Here is a 15,659-nt window from a genome sequence, read left to right on the forward strand (position 1 = left end):
TGCAATAACACAAAAATGTTTCAGGTGTGGAACCCTAGCCCACTGGGCTGGTCTAGTGGTTAACTCATCACAAATCACCTGATTTCAAAGTTGAGAGTTCTAAGGTTCAAATCCTAGCAAAGGCAGTTACTTTTATACAGATCTGTTTACTAGATCATAGTTACTGGTGTTCTTTGGCGGTTGGGTTTGAATTAACCACACACCTCAAGAATGGTCGATCTGAGACTGTACAAGACTACATACTTCATTTACATTCATACATATCATCCTCATTCATCCTCTGAAGTGATTCTGGAGACTAAACAGAAAAAAAAAGAGGTGTGGAGCCCTAATCCACCAACTTGGTCTAGTGGTGAACTCGTCATCGCAAAATCAGCTGATTTAAAAGTTGAGAGTTCCAAAGTTTAAATCCTAGTTAAAGTGATTACTTTTATACGGATTTGAATACTAGATCGTGGATACCGGTGTTCTTTGGTTGTTGGGTTTCAATTTACCACACATCTCAGGAATGGTCGCTTGAGACTGTTACATGAACTACACTTCATTTTTACACTCACACATATCATTCTCTGAAGTAATACCTCATGGAGGTTCCGAAGCCTAGACAAAAAAAAGAAAGGTGCGGATTACATAACCTAAGGTAATAAACATAATACATCTTAAAACTTCAATAAATAAAAGTCAATAACTATGATATTACATCATAAAGAAAAGATATCCAGAAAGGATCCAATTGTAATCTAAAAACCGATAAGTTTGTTTTATTATCCCATCCATATTCGTTTCTCCTGTAAAATTAGACACACAATCCATTGAACCTAATTTTCTTATTTTTTTTTTTTCTTGTCATATATAGTTTTATAAAACTCAACATTTCCTGAAGATGTTTATTAGTGCAGTATAGCTGGATTGGTCCTTTAGAGTTTATAGCAGCTGTTAAGTAATAATGAGGAATCTTGAGATTTGCAGAAAACAATAACAAAACCAAACAAATGGTCCACCAAGTCGCTGGTTGATAGAGCATTATCAAATAAAAACACTTGGACATAAATTTTCAAAATTGACACTTTATTTTTTATAAAAACACTATATAGCTGTTTCAATTCCAATGGAATCATTTTCAGTAGTATAAATTGAACAAAACAAACATTTTTAACATTAATAAACCGTCAGTATTTTTGAAATACAGAAAGAACAAGTAGCTTCTGTGAAGATCTAAATGTTACCGAGGGCAAAGTTGAAGGAAGATTGCTGGTAGATAGGTAAGTGTAGGTTGGAGGGGGGTTTATGTATAAATTGGTGAAAGTTGTAAAACCAGGAAGTGAGGTGATAACATTCGTTTAAATTTAGATGAAAGTAAAAGTATACATTAGAATAATGTAAAATTATTGAAAAATGTCCATAAGCTACAAAAGTTAGATGCAAGGGCATTATATTTGATTAAAAACACTAAAAATATCATGAACAGAGAAGCCGGACCACCAGTAACAAGTAAATTGTTGAATAAAAAAGGTTTAGATAGTTTTACAAAATAATTGAGTTAACAGCACTTAAAGAAGTGCTATCAAAACTTAAGTTTGATTATTGTTGTAAATATTATCTATATTGACATGTTTGAATATAACTGTTTACTTTTTGTATTATCTAAATTTAAATATATGTAATCACCTCACTTCCTGGTTTAACAATTTTCACCAAACTATATACAAACCCCCCTACCATTTTGTTTAGTATACGTTTGTGCCATATCGCATATCACAGTGTTTTTTAATCTCTTTCTGACAATTTTATATCCTGTTCATATATTTTTATCGTAAGTTGTTCAATAAATTATTCAATAAAATATTCATAACATTATTTAATCTTATAAATGGTTTTTATTTATAAATTACATTAATTATATTATTCACCTAATCCATTACTCACTGTTTTGATTTGTCATCTTATTATTCCTAAATGAAATATATGTTGAAATATTTTTATTTAAAAAAAACATCCATTCAAATTTATATTTTAATAATAAACACACTGGATGAAACAAACATTTGTTTCCAGATAATTGGGTCTGAATTGTTTCACATAAAATGTGAATACACTTCCTTAAACATCATCCAAATTATTAAATAATTAATAAATTGATTTATTTTTGGCTTGATTAATTACATTTTTTTAACATAATATTATGTTGTGATGATGTGATAGTGAAAAAACTTTTTTAAAAGTTAGAATAGTTTTGCTAATTATAATTCATTCAGTATTTAGCACTTATCATTTTACACCAGGAAATTGGTTTATACCATTTTAAACAGGTAATTCTAAAGATAACATGCTTATATATTTGTGAAAATTATTTAAATTATTTACCTTCATTCTGAAGAGTACTCCACTAAGAAATTAAAAAAAAAATAACTGCACAGAAAATCCTAGATATAGAAAAGTACTGAAATTTTATATAGATTCTGAAAATATATACAACTTATAAAGATTCTGCATACTAAATTTTTTATGATGGTTTTTTTAAAAATATATATACACAATGGGGAAAATTCACAATTTAATTTGAGTCACTTCTAGCGGTTTTACTTTTTCTCCCTCATTCTGTTGGTCGCCACAAGTATTAATGTAGATGACAACATGCAGCATGAACCCCACAATTACATCCTGGACACCAGTATGAGCTGCAGCCCCATTTTTTTATATGGTGACACACTGCACATAATTGCTCTTGACAGCCAGGAAGTTGGGCAAGTATGTTGGACATAATCTTGTGCTAATTTTCTCCATCCAACTGGAATAGCTGGATTGTTAACAGTCATCTACTAATTCACAAACTATAAAATCCTTGCAATTCAACAACTTGTCAGAGTTTCTTTGGTACAGCAGGTAAGCATTCACTAAACTAAAGTCCAAAAACTTGGTGAAAATATTTTTCCACATCTTTTAGAGGTCTGCTGCAAGACACATGATAAATAGACTTATCACTATTATCAACACCACCCATTGATAGATTATATCTATTAATAACCTCAGGTTTGACTGCCTCAAGTCCACTTAGACTCCTGATCTTCTTTTCCTCAGCATGGCAGCCTGTCGTAATTAGGTTTCTGTTTTTTTTTTTTGCTTGTAGCCTACAAGAAATACTGGTCTCTTTCTGAAATAAGTGCTTTTTTCTATACCAAGTTTGTTATTTACCACTGTCTTGGACAAATCTTTGGTGTTCTTATTTACAGTTCTAGTAACAAAAGTTTTGCGGCTGTACAACTCCTCTGTTAACGGTAACTTATTATAAAAGAATAGCATTTCAAAGTATATTTTATAACAACAAAGTATATTGTATACAACAAAAATGAGGCCATACAGCATGAGAGTTAAGTTAAATAACTTACCATTCCGCACTGTACTGGAATTACGCAAATGAAGACAAGTACACAGCAACTCCCTATTACGGCACATATATGCGCTGTACTGCAGCAAACATGTTAATGTTAGAAATTTTTATTTTGTTTGTGTTATACTGCTGAAAATGATTCCATTGGAATTGAAGTAGCTATAAAGTGTTTTTATATAAAATAAAGTGTCAATTTTGAAAATTTATACGTTTTATTTGTTGTAATAATTGGCAAATCAAAATCAAGAAATTTAATAAATTTTTAAAGCATTTTCAGTTAATTAAAATACTTTATCTTGAATGATAACCACAAATAAATACTTACTGTTAATTAAGTTTTCATCAAGCAGTACGATTTCGCCTTCTTGTTCATTCGGATTGACTAATCGATTACGAACAGAACCTTTTAAATCAAATTTATGCTTAACAGAACGTGCATGAAATAGATTTTCCATAACTAATAAATTAGAACGTAAAGTATTACTAGAAGTTGCATTTCTATAAATGACTCTGTATACTCCAACAATTTTACCCAACAATGTAGGTGTATTTGATGACACACAGGTTTCCATATACTCAAAATAATTCAATGCTGAATCAACAAATAATTGTGTTTCCAATCGTGTCATTTCTTTCAATATAAATCGATCATCTGTAAAGGTAATAATAAAATTTTAGTATTATTACAACACATAAACACACACACATATGTGAGGTTTGACCTCACATTTAAAAACCTCTGGAATTTAAAAAATTTTCAGACTATAAGATCTGAATTGCCAAATTAAATTTTTTTTTGTGTTCCCTAATGTATATTTACATTTACATCTATATTGGGTGCTTAGTTTATTGTTTTTATTACTGGATGCTGTAAAGGTTACATGTGTTTTAGTACGGTCGGCAATTTTTAACTTTTGGAAAAAATGGAGTAAAATATTTTTATTAAATTTTGCTTTAAAAATGGAATAAAGTGCAGCACCCCATTCAAAATGTTGAACGTTGCTTTTAGTGATTCTTCTGTAAATCAAACAAGCATTTACAAGTGGTACAAACATTTTCAAGAGGGCTGTGAAGACAACATTGAAAAAGTTAAGAAAATGATTACGGACAATTGCCGAGTCACTATCAGAGAGTTTGTGATGTTGGCATATCATTTGGCTCATGCCAAGCAAATTCTTCAGATGTTTTGGGTAAGAAATGTGTGGCAGCAAAATGTGTTCCAAAATTGTTGAATTTCAATCAGAAGTAGTGTCGAATGAACATTGCTCAGAAGTTGCTCAATGAAGTAAACAGCAATCCAGAACTGCTCAAATGGGTCTTAACTGGTGATGAAACACGGGTGCAAGAGGATAACATTGAAACTAAAGCTCAATCGTTCCAGTGGAAGGTTCCTGAAGAGTCTAGACTGAAAAATGCTCATCAAGCTCAATTGAATGTGAAGATTCTGATCACTGTGTTCTTCAATTTCAATGGCTTAGTATACCATGAGTTCTTGCCACTAGGTCGTACGGTCAACAATGAGTACTAACTGGAAGTTCTACGCCATTTGCGTGAAGCAATCTGAAGAAAACTCCCAGATTTGTGGCCCCTGTGACCTCTATTCCTTATTCCCTAAGCTAAAAAAAACCTATGAAAGAATGACATTTACCCATCGTGGAAAAGATAAAGACAGAATTGCTGAAGAAGCACGACACTGAAAATTATGCTCCAGAGTTGCTTTGAAGATTGGAGAAAACACAGACACAAATGTAGTCTATCTGATATAAAGGGGAGTAATTTGAAGGTGACAAAACCAACACTGATGAATAAATAAAGATTTTTTCAGAAAAATTAAAATTATCAATTAATTTAATTAAATCTTTTAGTTTAATTTTTAATTAAAAACTAACTCAGTTACCTGGTGTTTCCCAGGAAGGGTTCATTTAAATATTTTTATTTTTGTGTATATACAAGAGGATAGGGGGATTAGTAATGTCATACTGATCAAAGTTTTATTTAACAGTAAAGCTTGATGGTACACTATGTTTTTCATTTGTCCACCGGAAGCTCAGACAAATAAATTATTTGGCGTGCTGACTCCTTGCCCTTGATGTAAAGCTCTGACATGATCCCAGTGCAGGTAAAGCCTAATCTTTCATCCATAGTTTCCCTTGTACATAATATAGAAGCTCTGATATATTCCTGCTGTTTCTGAAAAGGAGATGCTTTTTTTTTAGGCTATAGGAATTATCCGACCAGTACTCTTTCTTTTCTTTGGTAGCATGTCAATAGGTTTGAGGGTATGGAGCCAAAAGTTCCAAAGCAAAATTTCCAAAATTATAATTAATTTTCTAACGCCCCTTTTCTAATATAATTAGTTTTCCACTTCTAATTGTCCTACTATATGAAAATCATTTTTTCAATAATCAATTTCCATATTAATGACTATTTTCTTGCTAAATTTTTGTAAAATTAAAAGCAAAATTTGAGTTTAGTTAGAAGCTACACTGACCAAGTGAAAAGGAGGAAGGTGGGGTAGTTTTTTTAAAATGAAATTTATATAACAATTTTCCTTTTGTTTGGGACTGTTAGTGTGTATAATTTCATCATGACTGGAATAAAACTGTAGGTCTATTTAAAAAAAAATGAACACCCAAACATTCTTCTTTTTATATATAAAGATAGATAGATTTAAATTAATTAAAATTCCAGAAATAATTGTGTAGCATAGAAAGTGATTTCTGTCATGTGTCCTGATCCTTTGAAAATATTTAGAAAACGAAATGAAATACTTGAAATCAAATTCTAAGTATAATATTATATTAAGACCGTAAGGCCTTATCATTATTTAATATAAAATAATAATTCCTTACCTTTAGTTTTACAGAAATTTGAACCAGATTTTCCTCCTCTGGCTGCCCATTGTACACAGCGTGATAATGAACGTACAAAAGCCTCTTCACCGGCAGGAAAAACCGAAGCCCTCAAACGTGCAAATTGTTCAGCAAAGTAAATTTTAACAATAAAATTGGCTGAAGCATCTGAAAATTGTACCTGTAAATAAAATTTACTTTTATTAATTAACAAAAAAAAGTTCATTTTGACCATGAATAGACTGGGAATAGTTATCCAATCTAGGAATCACTGTCTCTTTAACAGTGAGTTTATTTCTATTTTAGTTTGATCTGTGATTTCATTATCAAATAGTGTCTGGCAAAAATCATACTCCATTAAAAATTTGGGAAGAGTCTTCTGTTTTACATTTATTAATTGTAATGAACTAAAATAAACTGTAGTATTCCTTTCTTAGAGAGAGTATTTGTTGATAACTGTTATTTAATCTTAGGTAAAGTATTAACCTCTTAATCGGAGATCAGCTGAAATTCCCTCTTATCACTCTACTTTATTGCATTATATGAAAGTAAAATAGATTGTCATCAATCCATGCTGTTATTCTATTAGCTATTTATTCTTCTTCTAGTTTATTTTAATACAATCAGTCAAGGGGAAGAGAGTAAACTGCACTCTCACAACCTGATAGTTCCACAACAACTGAAATATCTATGATTCAGTTGTTGATTCTATGAAACATCTAGTGTAGCATTCTAGAATTCAGAGATCTGAACTCAGCCAAACCATTTCTAATAAAACAGTTCTCATAGAGCACTTAAGTTAAATAACGCTAGGTAGAGAGTTTCATTGCACGCAGTTTGTACAATTTTAAAATTTCAATTATGAAACACAACTAATATTAATTAAATAAATAATTTCTTTTCTTTTCTAGAACATCCTGTATAGTAACAATAAAATAATATACCTCTAAATGTAATGAAGGTTGAGATTTGCTAATTTTTGGTTTGCTTCCTTCATCAGAACGATTTTCCTCATTTATATCTGCAGGTAACGGCGAAGTATCCCCTCCACTAGGTGCTAACAATGACTGACCACCATCGACACTGTTCCGACTTGTATTACTTACAGTTGTAGTCCTGTATTAATTTTAAAAAATAAACTTGAGAAATAATTAATAAGATAAACATTTAGACAAACATAATATTTTGTGTCTGTTACAGTGTTTTTTTCTAATTTTTAAGTTTTTATTGCTTTTTTTTTGTTATTTGTTTGATGCAATTACAGAATTGTGTACTGACTGATGATGCAGAATCCTATGAAATTTGACTATTGGTATTAGTTTTTTTTAGGTTTTTCTGTTACTATGTTTTGGTAGTTGCTATTTTTTAAATATACAGAAGAACAATTGAATAACGAAAGAATAAAATAAAATAAAAAGAGAAAAAATCCCATTCATAGTCAACATATGCCACCCTGTTACTATAACATAAAAACTTTTTGTATATTTATAAAAATAGAAAAAAAAATCAGATTTGATCTGATGCTTGAACTATATTTGATTGTGTTAAAAAATCCACTTTATTATGACTTGCATATACCACTTCTAGACCACTCCTGTAATTGTGCTTACTTTGATTCATGACATCAGTAGATTTAAATAGGGCTTTGTTAACATTTTTATTATTATTTACTTTTGTTCTTTATAGTATTTAGTGTTTTGTTGAGCTTTTTATTATTCTTTTCTTTTATGGAAGATAAATCTTTATTTCTAATTCATCAAAATATAAGGAGGATGCATAAAAATTTTGATTTATTCTAAATTAAATTATTTTAAAATTTCATAAAATAATAGTATTAACTGAGATTATATTTTAGAAACTTCTTTAGTAATAACACTGGTGTTAGTGGGTTGTTTGAAGTGTTGTGGTGGGGGATTGTCTCTACCAATGGGGATTTAGTCGAGCCGCTCCGGGCGGCCAAGGGAATAGTGGTAACGCCAAAAACAATTCTATGTATAAACGAATGTTTTCACTTAAACGTAGTTCTTAAACGATATTTGTATTTTTTAAATTTAAATGTGTACTCATCTACTGCTATTGTTATGTAAAATATTAAACTATTTTTTTTTTTAACGTTAAGTGGAAGCTTATTTTCATTTTGCAATTTAAACAAACATTTTTTGGTGACCCCGACGTGATCTTAAACTGTGCAATTCTATCAAACTGAACAATTCCGTAATTAAACGTGCCCCCCGGCATGTTTAACCGGAATTGATAGCTTTTAAATGTGATTTAAACAAAAATACTTAATCTTTCTAAGTTCTTCCCCATTCATTCTTCCCCAACAACGTGGCAAACATACGTTCGAAATCGGGTTTCTCAGATTCAGGAATTCACTCAAAATTGTATCTGGAAACATAAACGGTCACAAGATAATCCAGCTGACCTTATTTCAAAATCTACTTCACCTGAAATGCTGATAGGATGTAAATTATGGTGGAATGGTCCAGAATGGCTAAACAGAAAACAAGAAGCGTGGCCAACTACTATTCAAACAACCCCTACAAATCAAATTAAATAAAAAAAAACAGAAAGACAACAATTCAGTTAACAACAGCATCCTCTACTAATTTGTTAGATAAATTCTCCCGCTGGAACAAACTACTTAGCATCACAGTCCTTTGCCAACATTTTGTACATAATTGTAAAAACCAGAAAATGAGAAGATTGGATACATAGGTTGTGAAGATTTGTTTAGAGCCAAGTAATTTGGTTAAAGGAAGCTCAACTGCTGTTTAAAGACGATATTAATAACTTGATTAATAAGAAGGAAGTAAGCAACAGAATTAGATCTCTTTCTGAAAAATGCACTAATTTCATCTGATCATAAAAATCCTATACTACTTCCACCCAATAATCCCATTACCAAGCTAATAATACGTCAAATCCACATTAATACTCTGCATTCAGGACCTTAGGCACTACTTGCAACCCTTAGAACTAAATACTGGCCTATAAACGGAAAGGTTTTGGTTCGTTCTGTAGTCAGAAATTGCTTCCAGTGCAATAGAGTCTTGCCTAGAACCACTAAACATCTCATGGGAGATTTACCAGATTATAGAATACAACGAGCCAATCAATTTGAAAATTGCGGAATTGACTTCCGTGGACCATTCTTTAATCGAAGAATGTCTCAACGTAGATCGGAACCTATGAAGGCCTACATAGCTCTTTTTGTATGTATGGTAACCAAAGCTATACATCTTGAAATCGTGCCTGATTTAACCACAAAAAAATTCATAGAGGCCATTGAGACTCTGATGACTGCTCGACGCGGTTCTATTATACATATCTATTTAGACAATGCTACTAATTTTGTTGAAGCTAATAATCAATTGCGAGAGCTCTACCAAATGTTAAACAACAAAGAAACAATGCATCAATTAAACAGCTTCCTATCATCAAGCAGTGTCACTTGGCATTTCGTTCCACCTCGGTCACCTCGTTTGGGGTTTTATGGGAGGCTGGTGAAAATACTGTAAAAGGTCATTTAAAACGAGTGTTGGGAAATCACATTTTATCTTATGATGAATTGTATACTATTTTATGTCAAATTGAAGCATGTGTTAATTCCAGACCCCTTACTAGTCAATCAAATGATCCTAATGACCTTCAACCTTTAACTCCTGCTCATTTCTTGGGCGGCAGACCTTTTACTTTACCAATCCCTGATGTAACCCAAGCATTGGAAAACTGGCAGAATATTCAAAGATTGCATCAGAACTTTTGGCGATGATGGTCTCGTGAATATTTATCTTTCTTTTTCCTGTTAAGCCTCTGGTAACTACCATTTAGATAATACTTCAGAGGATGAATGAGGATGATATGTATGAGTGTGAATGAAGTGTAGTCTTGTAGATACTCAGTTCGACCATACCTGAGATGTGTGGTTAATTGAAACCCAACCACTAAAGTACACCGGTATCCACGATCTAGTATCCAAGTCCGTGTAAAAATAGCTGGCTTTACTAGGACTTGAACGCTGGAACTCTCGACTTCCAAATCAGCTGATTTGGGAAGACGCGTTCACCACTAGACCAACCCGGTGGGTCCGTGAATATTTATCTACCTTGCAGCAACATATCAAGTGGTCTAAAGATATTACACCTCCCTCGGTGGGTTCCCTTGTTATCAAAGACGATTTCAGACCACCACTGCAATGGGAATTGGGCCGGATCGTCGAACTCCATTATGGCGCTGATAATAAGGCTCGGGTTGTTACTATCTGTACATCTCGAGGTTTGATTAAAAGAGCATTGATGAAAGTTTGTGTTTTACCTAATTCTTAACTCAATGACTTCAAGGGGGGCAGATGTAAGTGGTTTGTGTTGAAGTGTTGTGGTGGGGGATTGTCTCTACTGAAGGGATTTAGTCGACCCGCTCCGAGCGGCCAAGAGAGTATGTAGTGATAACACCATAAACGATTCTATGTATAAACGAATGTCTTTACTTAAAAGTAGTTCTTAAACTATATTTGTATTTTTTAAATTTAAACGTGTACTCATCTACTACTATTTTTATGTAAAATATTAAACTATTTTTTTTTAAACATTAAGTAGAAGCTTATTTTCACCTTGTAATTTAAACAAACAACTGGTAATACTAGGGAACAGTGGAAACTAACTGACCGGTTAATAAGTAAAATGCATAAAAAACATGAAATAGATGGAATTAAAGCCGAGATAAATAGCCAGATAGTTAGTAACGTTCAAAAGGTATTAAAGGATATTTTTAATAGCTATTTTGTAGTAATTGCAAAGAAACTAAAAACACCTCTTGAGAATATTACAGTTCAGAATCAATATTTGTATAACAATATTTTTACCTCATCCAAAGTAGGAGCCACTATTTTCCTAGAGCCTACACATTATGTCGAGATTGAGAAAACTATAAAGTCTATGAAAAGCAAAATGTCATCTGGTCCTAAAATTCATATGTCCTAAAATTCTTGTGTGAACATATCTCTCATGTTTTTGCATATTTATGCAACTTAAGTCTACAGTTGGGTAAATTTCCGGATAAACTTAAAGAAGTAGTGATAGTTTCTATTTATAAAAAAGGAAATAATAATTATGTCGGGAACTTTAGGCCCACAGCCATGTTTTCACAATTTCCAAAGATTTTGGAAACTGTAGTAAAGTCAATACTGGTTAACTTTCTTAACAGAAATAATTTTTTTAGTGTTAATCAATTTGGTTTCCAGAAAAATTTAGGCAGTGAAAATGCCTTACTTTGTCTCACAGTTGGTAAACAGCATCAATGAAGATTCTAAAGTTGGCGCCCTCTTTCTGGATATCCAGAACGCCTTTGATGTCATTGATCATAATATATTATTAAATAAGATTGATCAAGTGGGTATAAGAGGTTTATCCTTTAACTGATTTGAAGCCTACTTAAAGAGATGAATTCAAAAGGTTAAAATTAAAAATACGCTCAATAACGAGGGAGTATTAGAATTCGGTGTTCCTCAGGATCAGTTTTGGGCCCAATTCTGTTCCTAATTTATATTAACGACTTCTGTTCTGGCAAATTTCAAGGTTATTTGATCTCATATGCAAGAAGATACAGCCCTTTTTTTATAGAGAAAAAAGCTTTGACAGAGTTTTGAAATCTATCAGAGAGGACTTTTTGGTTGTGGTTAAACAAAAACGGAATTGCGTTAAATGTATCTAAATCCAAATGCAAAATCTTCCAATTAAAGAGTAAGAAAACTAGCTACTCGCATATTATATATGATAATCTCATTTGCTCTAGAGTAGCTGAGTGTAGCTGCAATAGTATTGATCAAGTCAAGGGTATGAAATATCTAGGGGTAACTATTGATTGCAATCTTTCATGGGAAAAACATATTCTTTAGACTAAGAATATGTTTTTTTTAGAATGTAATGTTATCTTATATGAGAAAGTATTATTTTTTTTTGATTTCTCCCCAATTGGTGTTCTAAAAATGCTTTACTTGGCTTTGGTTGAATCTCGTTTAAGATATGGAATTGAGTGTTGGGGTGGTGCATATTTTAATAAAATCCAACCTATAGTGATAGGCCAGAAATATCTTATATGTATAATATGTAGAATACCTGCTAGGACACATTCACTCCTGTGTTTTTATATCTTGAACTTGCTCCCTTTGAGGCGCTTATACTTGTTTAAGGTACTTATACTTTTTCTTTTTAGGAGTGGAGATAAGGCTTTTAAATATAGACTAATTGACTGAGATATGTGAAGAAAGGGTAATTTTGTACTTTCTAGACCCCTGGAAGGAGCACTTATATGACGCCAAAGGTTTATAATTTTTTGCTAGATTGTGTGAAAGATAGTCTAGGTTTAAATTTGTTCAGAATTTCTCTTGAGCACTGGCTCATTCAGTATGAAAACACACGAGTTCTTTCTTGATTCAATTGTGACTAAAACCGACAAGTTATTATAGGGAAGCATAAAGCTTATGGCTTTCGTGAATCACCTTTTGACTTCTAATGACAAACTGAATGATTTTCCCTCTCTTTAATATTTCTATAATTTTTAGTAATCGTTAAATACCTACTCAGACACTTCTGTCCTCAATTATATATCTTTAATATACATCAATGTTTTAATCATAAATTGATGGTAACTCCTAAAACAGGACTCTTTCTCTCAAGGAGTACCTAAACTGTTATTAAATCACAAAAATTATTTCATCATAAATTATTGCATCACAGTTTTAAATTAGAAAACTATAGTTACTCTTGTGAGCCTGTTCAATTAGAACATAGAGGAACAAACTGTTGTAGGTCAACAGAAGTATTTATAATTCATAAGCTATGTAAAATTTGTAACTCTGTTGTATATTGTAAATGTTACTGTGTTGTTTGTCTTAAAAAGTGTATTCTTAAAAAGTGTTTGGAAAATAAATTATTATTACTACTTGTTTCCTTATTAGAACAGCCTAGACTATAAAACAGTCAAGTAAAGACTGTTATAAAACAAATATTAACATATACTGCATTCAGTTGACAATTTTAATAATAACAATAGAATATGATATAGCTTCATTTTTCAAGGAGAGCCTGGAACAAGAAAAGCCTCTGAAAAGCGACAGCAATTCTATTTTATCCAATACATCAAATATTAACAAATTTTCTCTAGTAATTTTAAAATTCAAGAGTTACTTTTTAATTAGATGGTTGTTAGGCTGTAATTTTACAAAAAAATGTAATTTGTTTCAATATCAACTTTTCACATGTAAAAGAAAAAATACGCTGTTGAAATCTTAAAAAAAAGATTATAACAAGAAAAATGAATCTTAAACATATAAAAATTTTTAATATTTTTTTACAGCGTGTATTTAGTAATATACTGTCTCAGCAATTCATCTGGCATCAGAAAGTCCCACATCCAAATCCTGATCGCAGGCATGGCATTTTCTACATGCTACAAAATTCCATATTCCCACACATGAATTAATCACCGACAAAAAATTTCCTCAAATGATAATCGCATTTTTTACATGATAAACAGATTTTTTTCTGTTTAGCCTCCAGAACCCCTGTAAGATGTTACTCCAAAATGAATGAATAAGAATGATATTATGAATATAAATGAAGTGTAGTCTTGCACAGTCTCAAGTTGACCGTTCCTGAGATATGTGATTAATTGAAAACCAGTCACCAAAAAACACCGGTATTACAAATCGGCAGCTTAACAGAGATCAAATTATATATCATTCAGAGGGGATGCATTAAAATAAGGTGTTACCTTGGGATATTTTATTTAAAAAAATACTTATACGTATAAGATATTAAATAGCTGCTTGAATTTTAGCACATCTAACAATCTATGCAACTTGAAGAAAATCTACCTATAAAATACTCAGATACTTTTTTAATATTATACATTAAAAGTTGATATATATTTGACTTACGAGTTTGTGTTAGGTCTTAGAAAGGACAACACTCCAGGACGACGTTCTAATGCAGTGACAGATTCAGAAGATGAGTCTTTGTTTGATTCCGACATAGTATTTTTTCTCTTATTAACAGGACTGAAAAAAATAAAAACTAAATTACACTTTCATTTTATCATTTACAGATATTGTAAATTTCCTCTTTTTTTTCCTTATTCAAATTAAGAATCGCACAGATTCAACTTAAACACTTTAAACACGAGTCGCTCAACTGGTTTAATGCAATTTTCCATTACTTTCTAATATTTTAATTTAAATGTGTACTCTATGTTACAGTCTGTATCTCTATTATTTGTTTTATATTCTAACCTTTCTTACTTTCTACAGATTTTACTTCTTCTTTTCCTTCCATTACTTAATTAACTAATTCTAGTTACCTTAATACACGAGGTCTGTAAATAAAGTAAAAAGACTAGTTTTTTGGCAGCCAAAGTGGCAACACTGTAAAGTTACTAGTAAACATATGGTTATATGAACAGCTGATTTATATTAGGTATTAATATTTTTAGACTATTGTTGCCACGTGAGACGTAAACAAACTTTTTGTGAACAGAGCTTTTAATGGGTGTTACTAAATTGAGTGATACTAATTATGAGCAATGTTGTGTAATAAATTTTTGCGTTAAACTCAGTGAGAATGCTTCTGAAACTTTTTCAAAATTGAAAAGGGTGTATGGAGATGACGCTATGTCACGAGCCCAAGTTTTTAGGTGGTTTAAAGCATTTTCAGACGGCCAGGAATCAGTTGCAGATGATCCACGCTCTGGAAGACCATTAATGTCAAAAAGTGAAGAAATGTTGAGCAAATCAGAGACTTGATATGGTACAACTGGTGATTAACTGTCAGAATGATTGCAGAACAATTGAATTTGAACCGTATCACAGTCCATCATTTTTGACAAATGAATTGGACAAGAAATACGTTTGTGCAAAATTGGGCCCAAAAAACCTCACTGTTGAACAGAAAAGCAACAGGGTGGAAGTGTGCCAAGTGATCTTCTAAGGCAAATTGAAACTGATCCTGATCTTCTAAAAAATGTTATTACTTGTGATGAACCTTAGATACGAGTATTTCAGTACGACCCAGAAACAAAATACCAGAGCAAGGAGTGGGACACTTCAAACTTACCACGTCCCAAACAAGCAAAAATGAGCAAATCAAAAATCAAAACCATACTGATTTTTTCTTCGTTAGTAATGTCATTGTACATAAGGAATTTTTGCCTACAGGACAGACTGTAAATCAATATGTTTACCGAGAAATTCTTGAAAGACTGTGGAAAATAGTTACCCGCATGAGACTGGCCATCAAAGACAACTGGATGCTGCATCATGACAAAGCACCTTGTCACACTGCACTCTCAATTAATGAGTTTTTAGACCTCATATATAGCCACCGACTTAGTTCTACTCAGAATTTATTCATAGGTTTCTTCAT

General features: G+C 31.8%; 1 protein-coding gene across 5 annotated transcripts in view; it reads right to left on the reverse strand.

Annotated features, from left to right (window-relative positions):
- The window catches only part of fab1 (1-phosphatidylinositol 3-phosphate 5-kinase fab1), a 143,638-nt gene that overhangs the window by 12,850 nt on the left and 115,129 nt on the right, over positions 1-15,659 (reverse strand). For all 5 annotated transcript variants that reach the window (XM_075369033.1, XM_075369031.1, XM_075369034.1 and 2 more), the window contains 4 exons: positions 14,180-14,299; positions 7,185-7,356; positions 6,241-6,421; positions 3,714-4,040 (listed from right to left, as the gene is read on the reverse strand). In XM_075369033.1, the coding sequence (XP_075225148.1) occupies positions 3,714-4,040; positions 6,241-6,421; positions 7,185-7,356; positions 14,180-14,299 (800 nt within the window). The remainder of the gene's footprint in view (positions 1-3,713; positions 4,041-6,240; positions 6,422-7,184; positions 7,357-14,179; positions 14,300-15,659) is intronic.

This window comes from Lycorma delicatula, chromosome 6 (genome assembly GCF_047948215.1).
Source record: "Lycorma delicatula isolate Av1 chromosome 6, ASM4794821v1, whole genome shotgun sequence".
In the NCBI taxonomy this organism is placed as follows: Eukaryota; Metazoa; Arthropoda; class Insecta; order Hemiptera; family Fulgoridae; genus Lycorma; species Lycorma delicatula.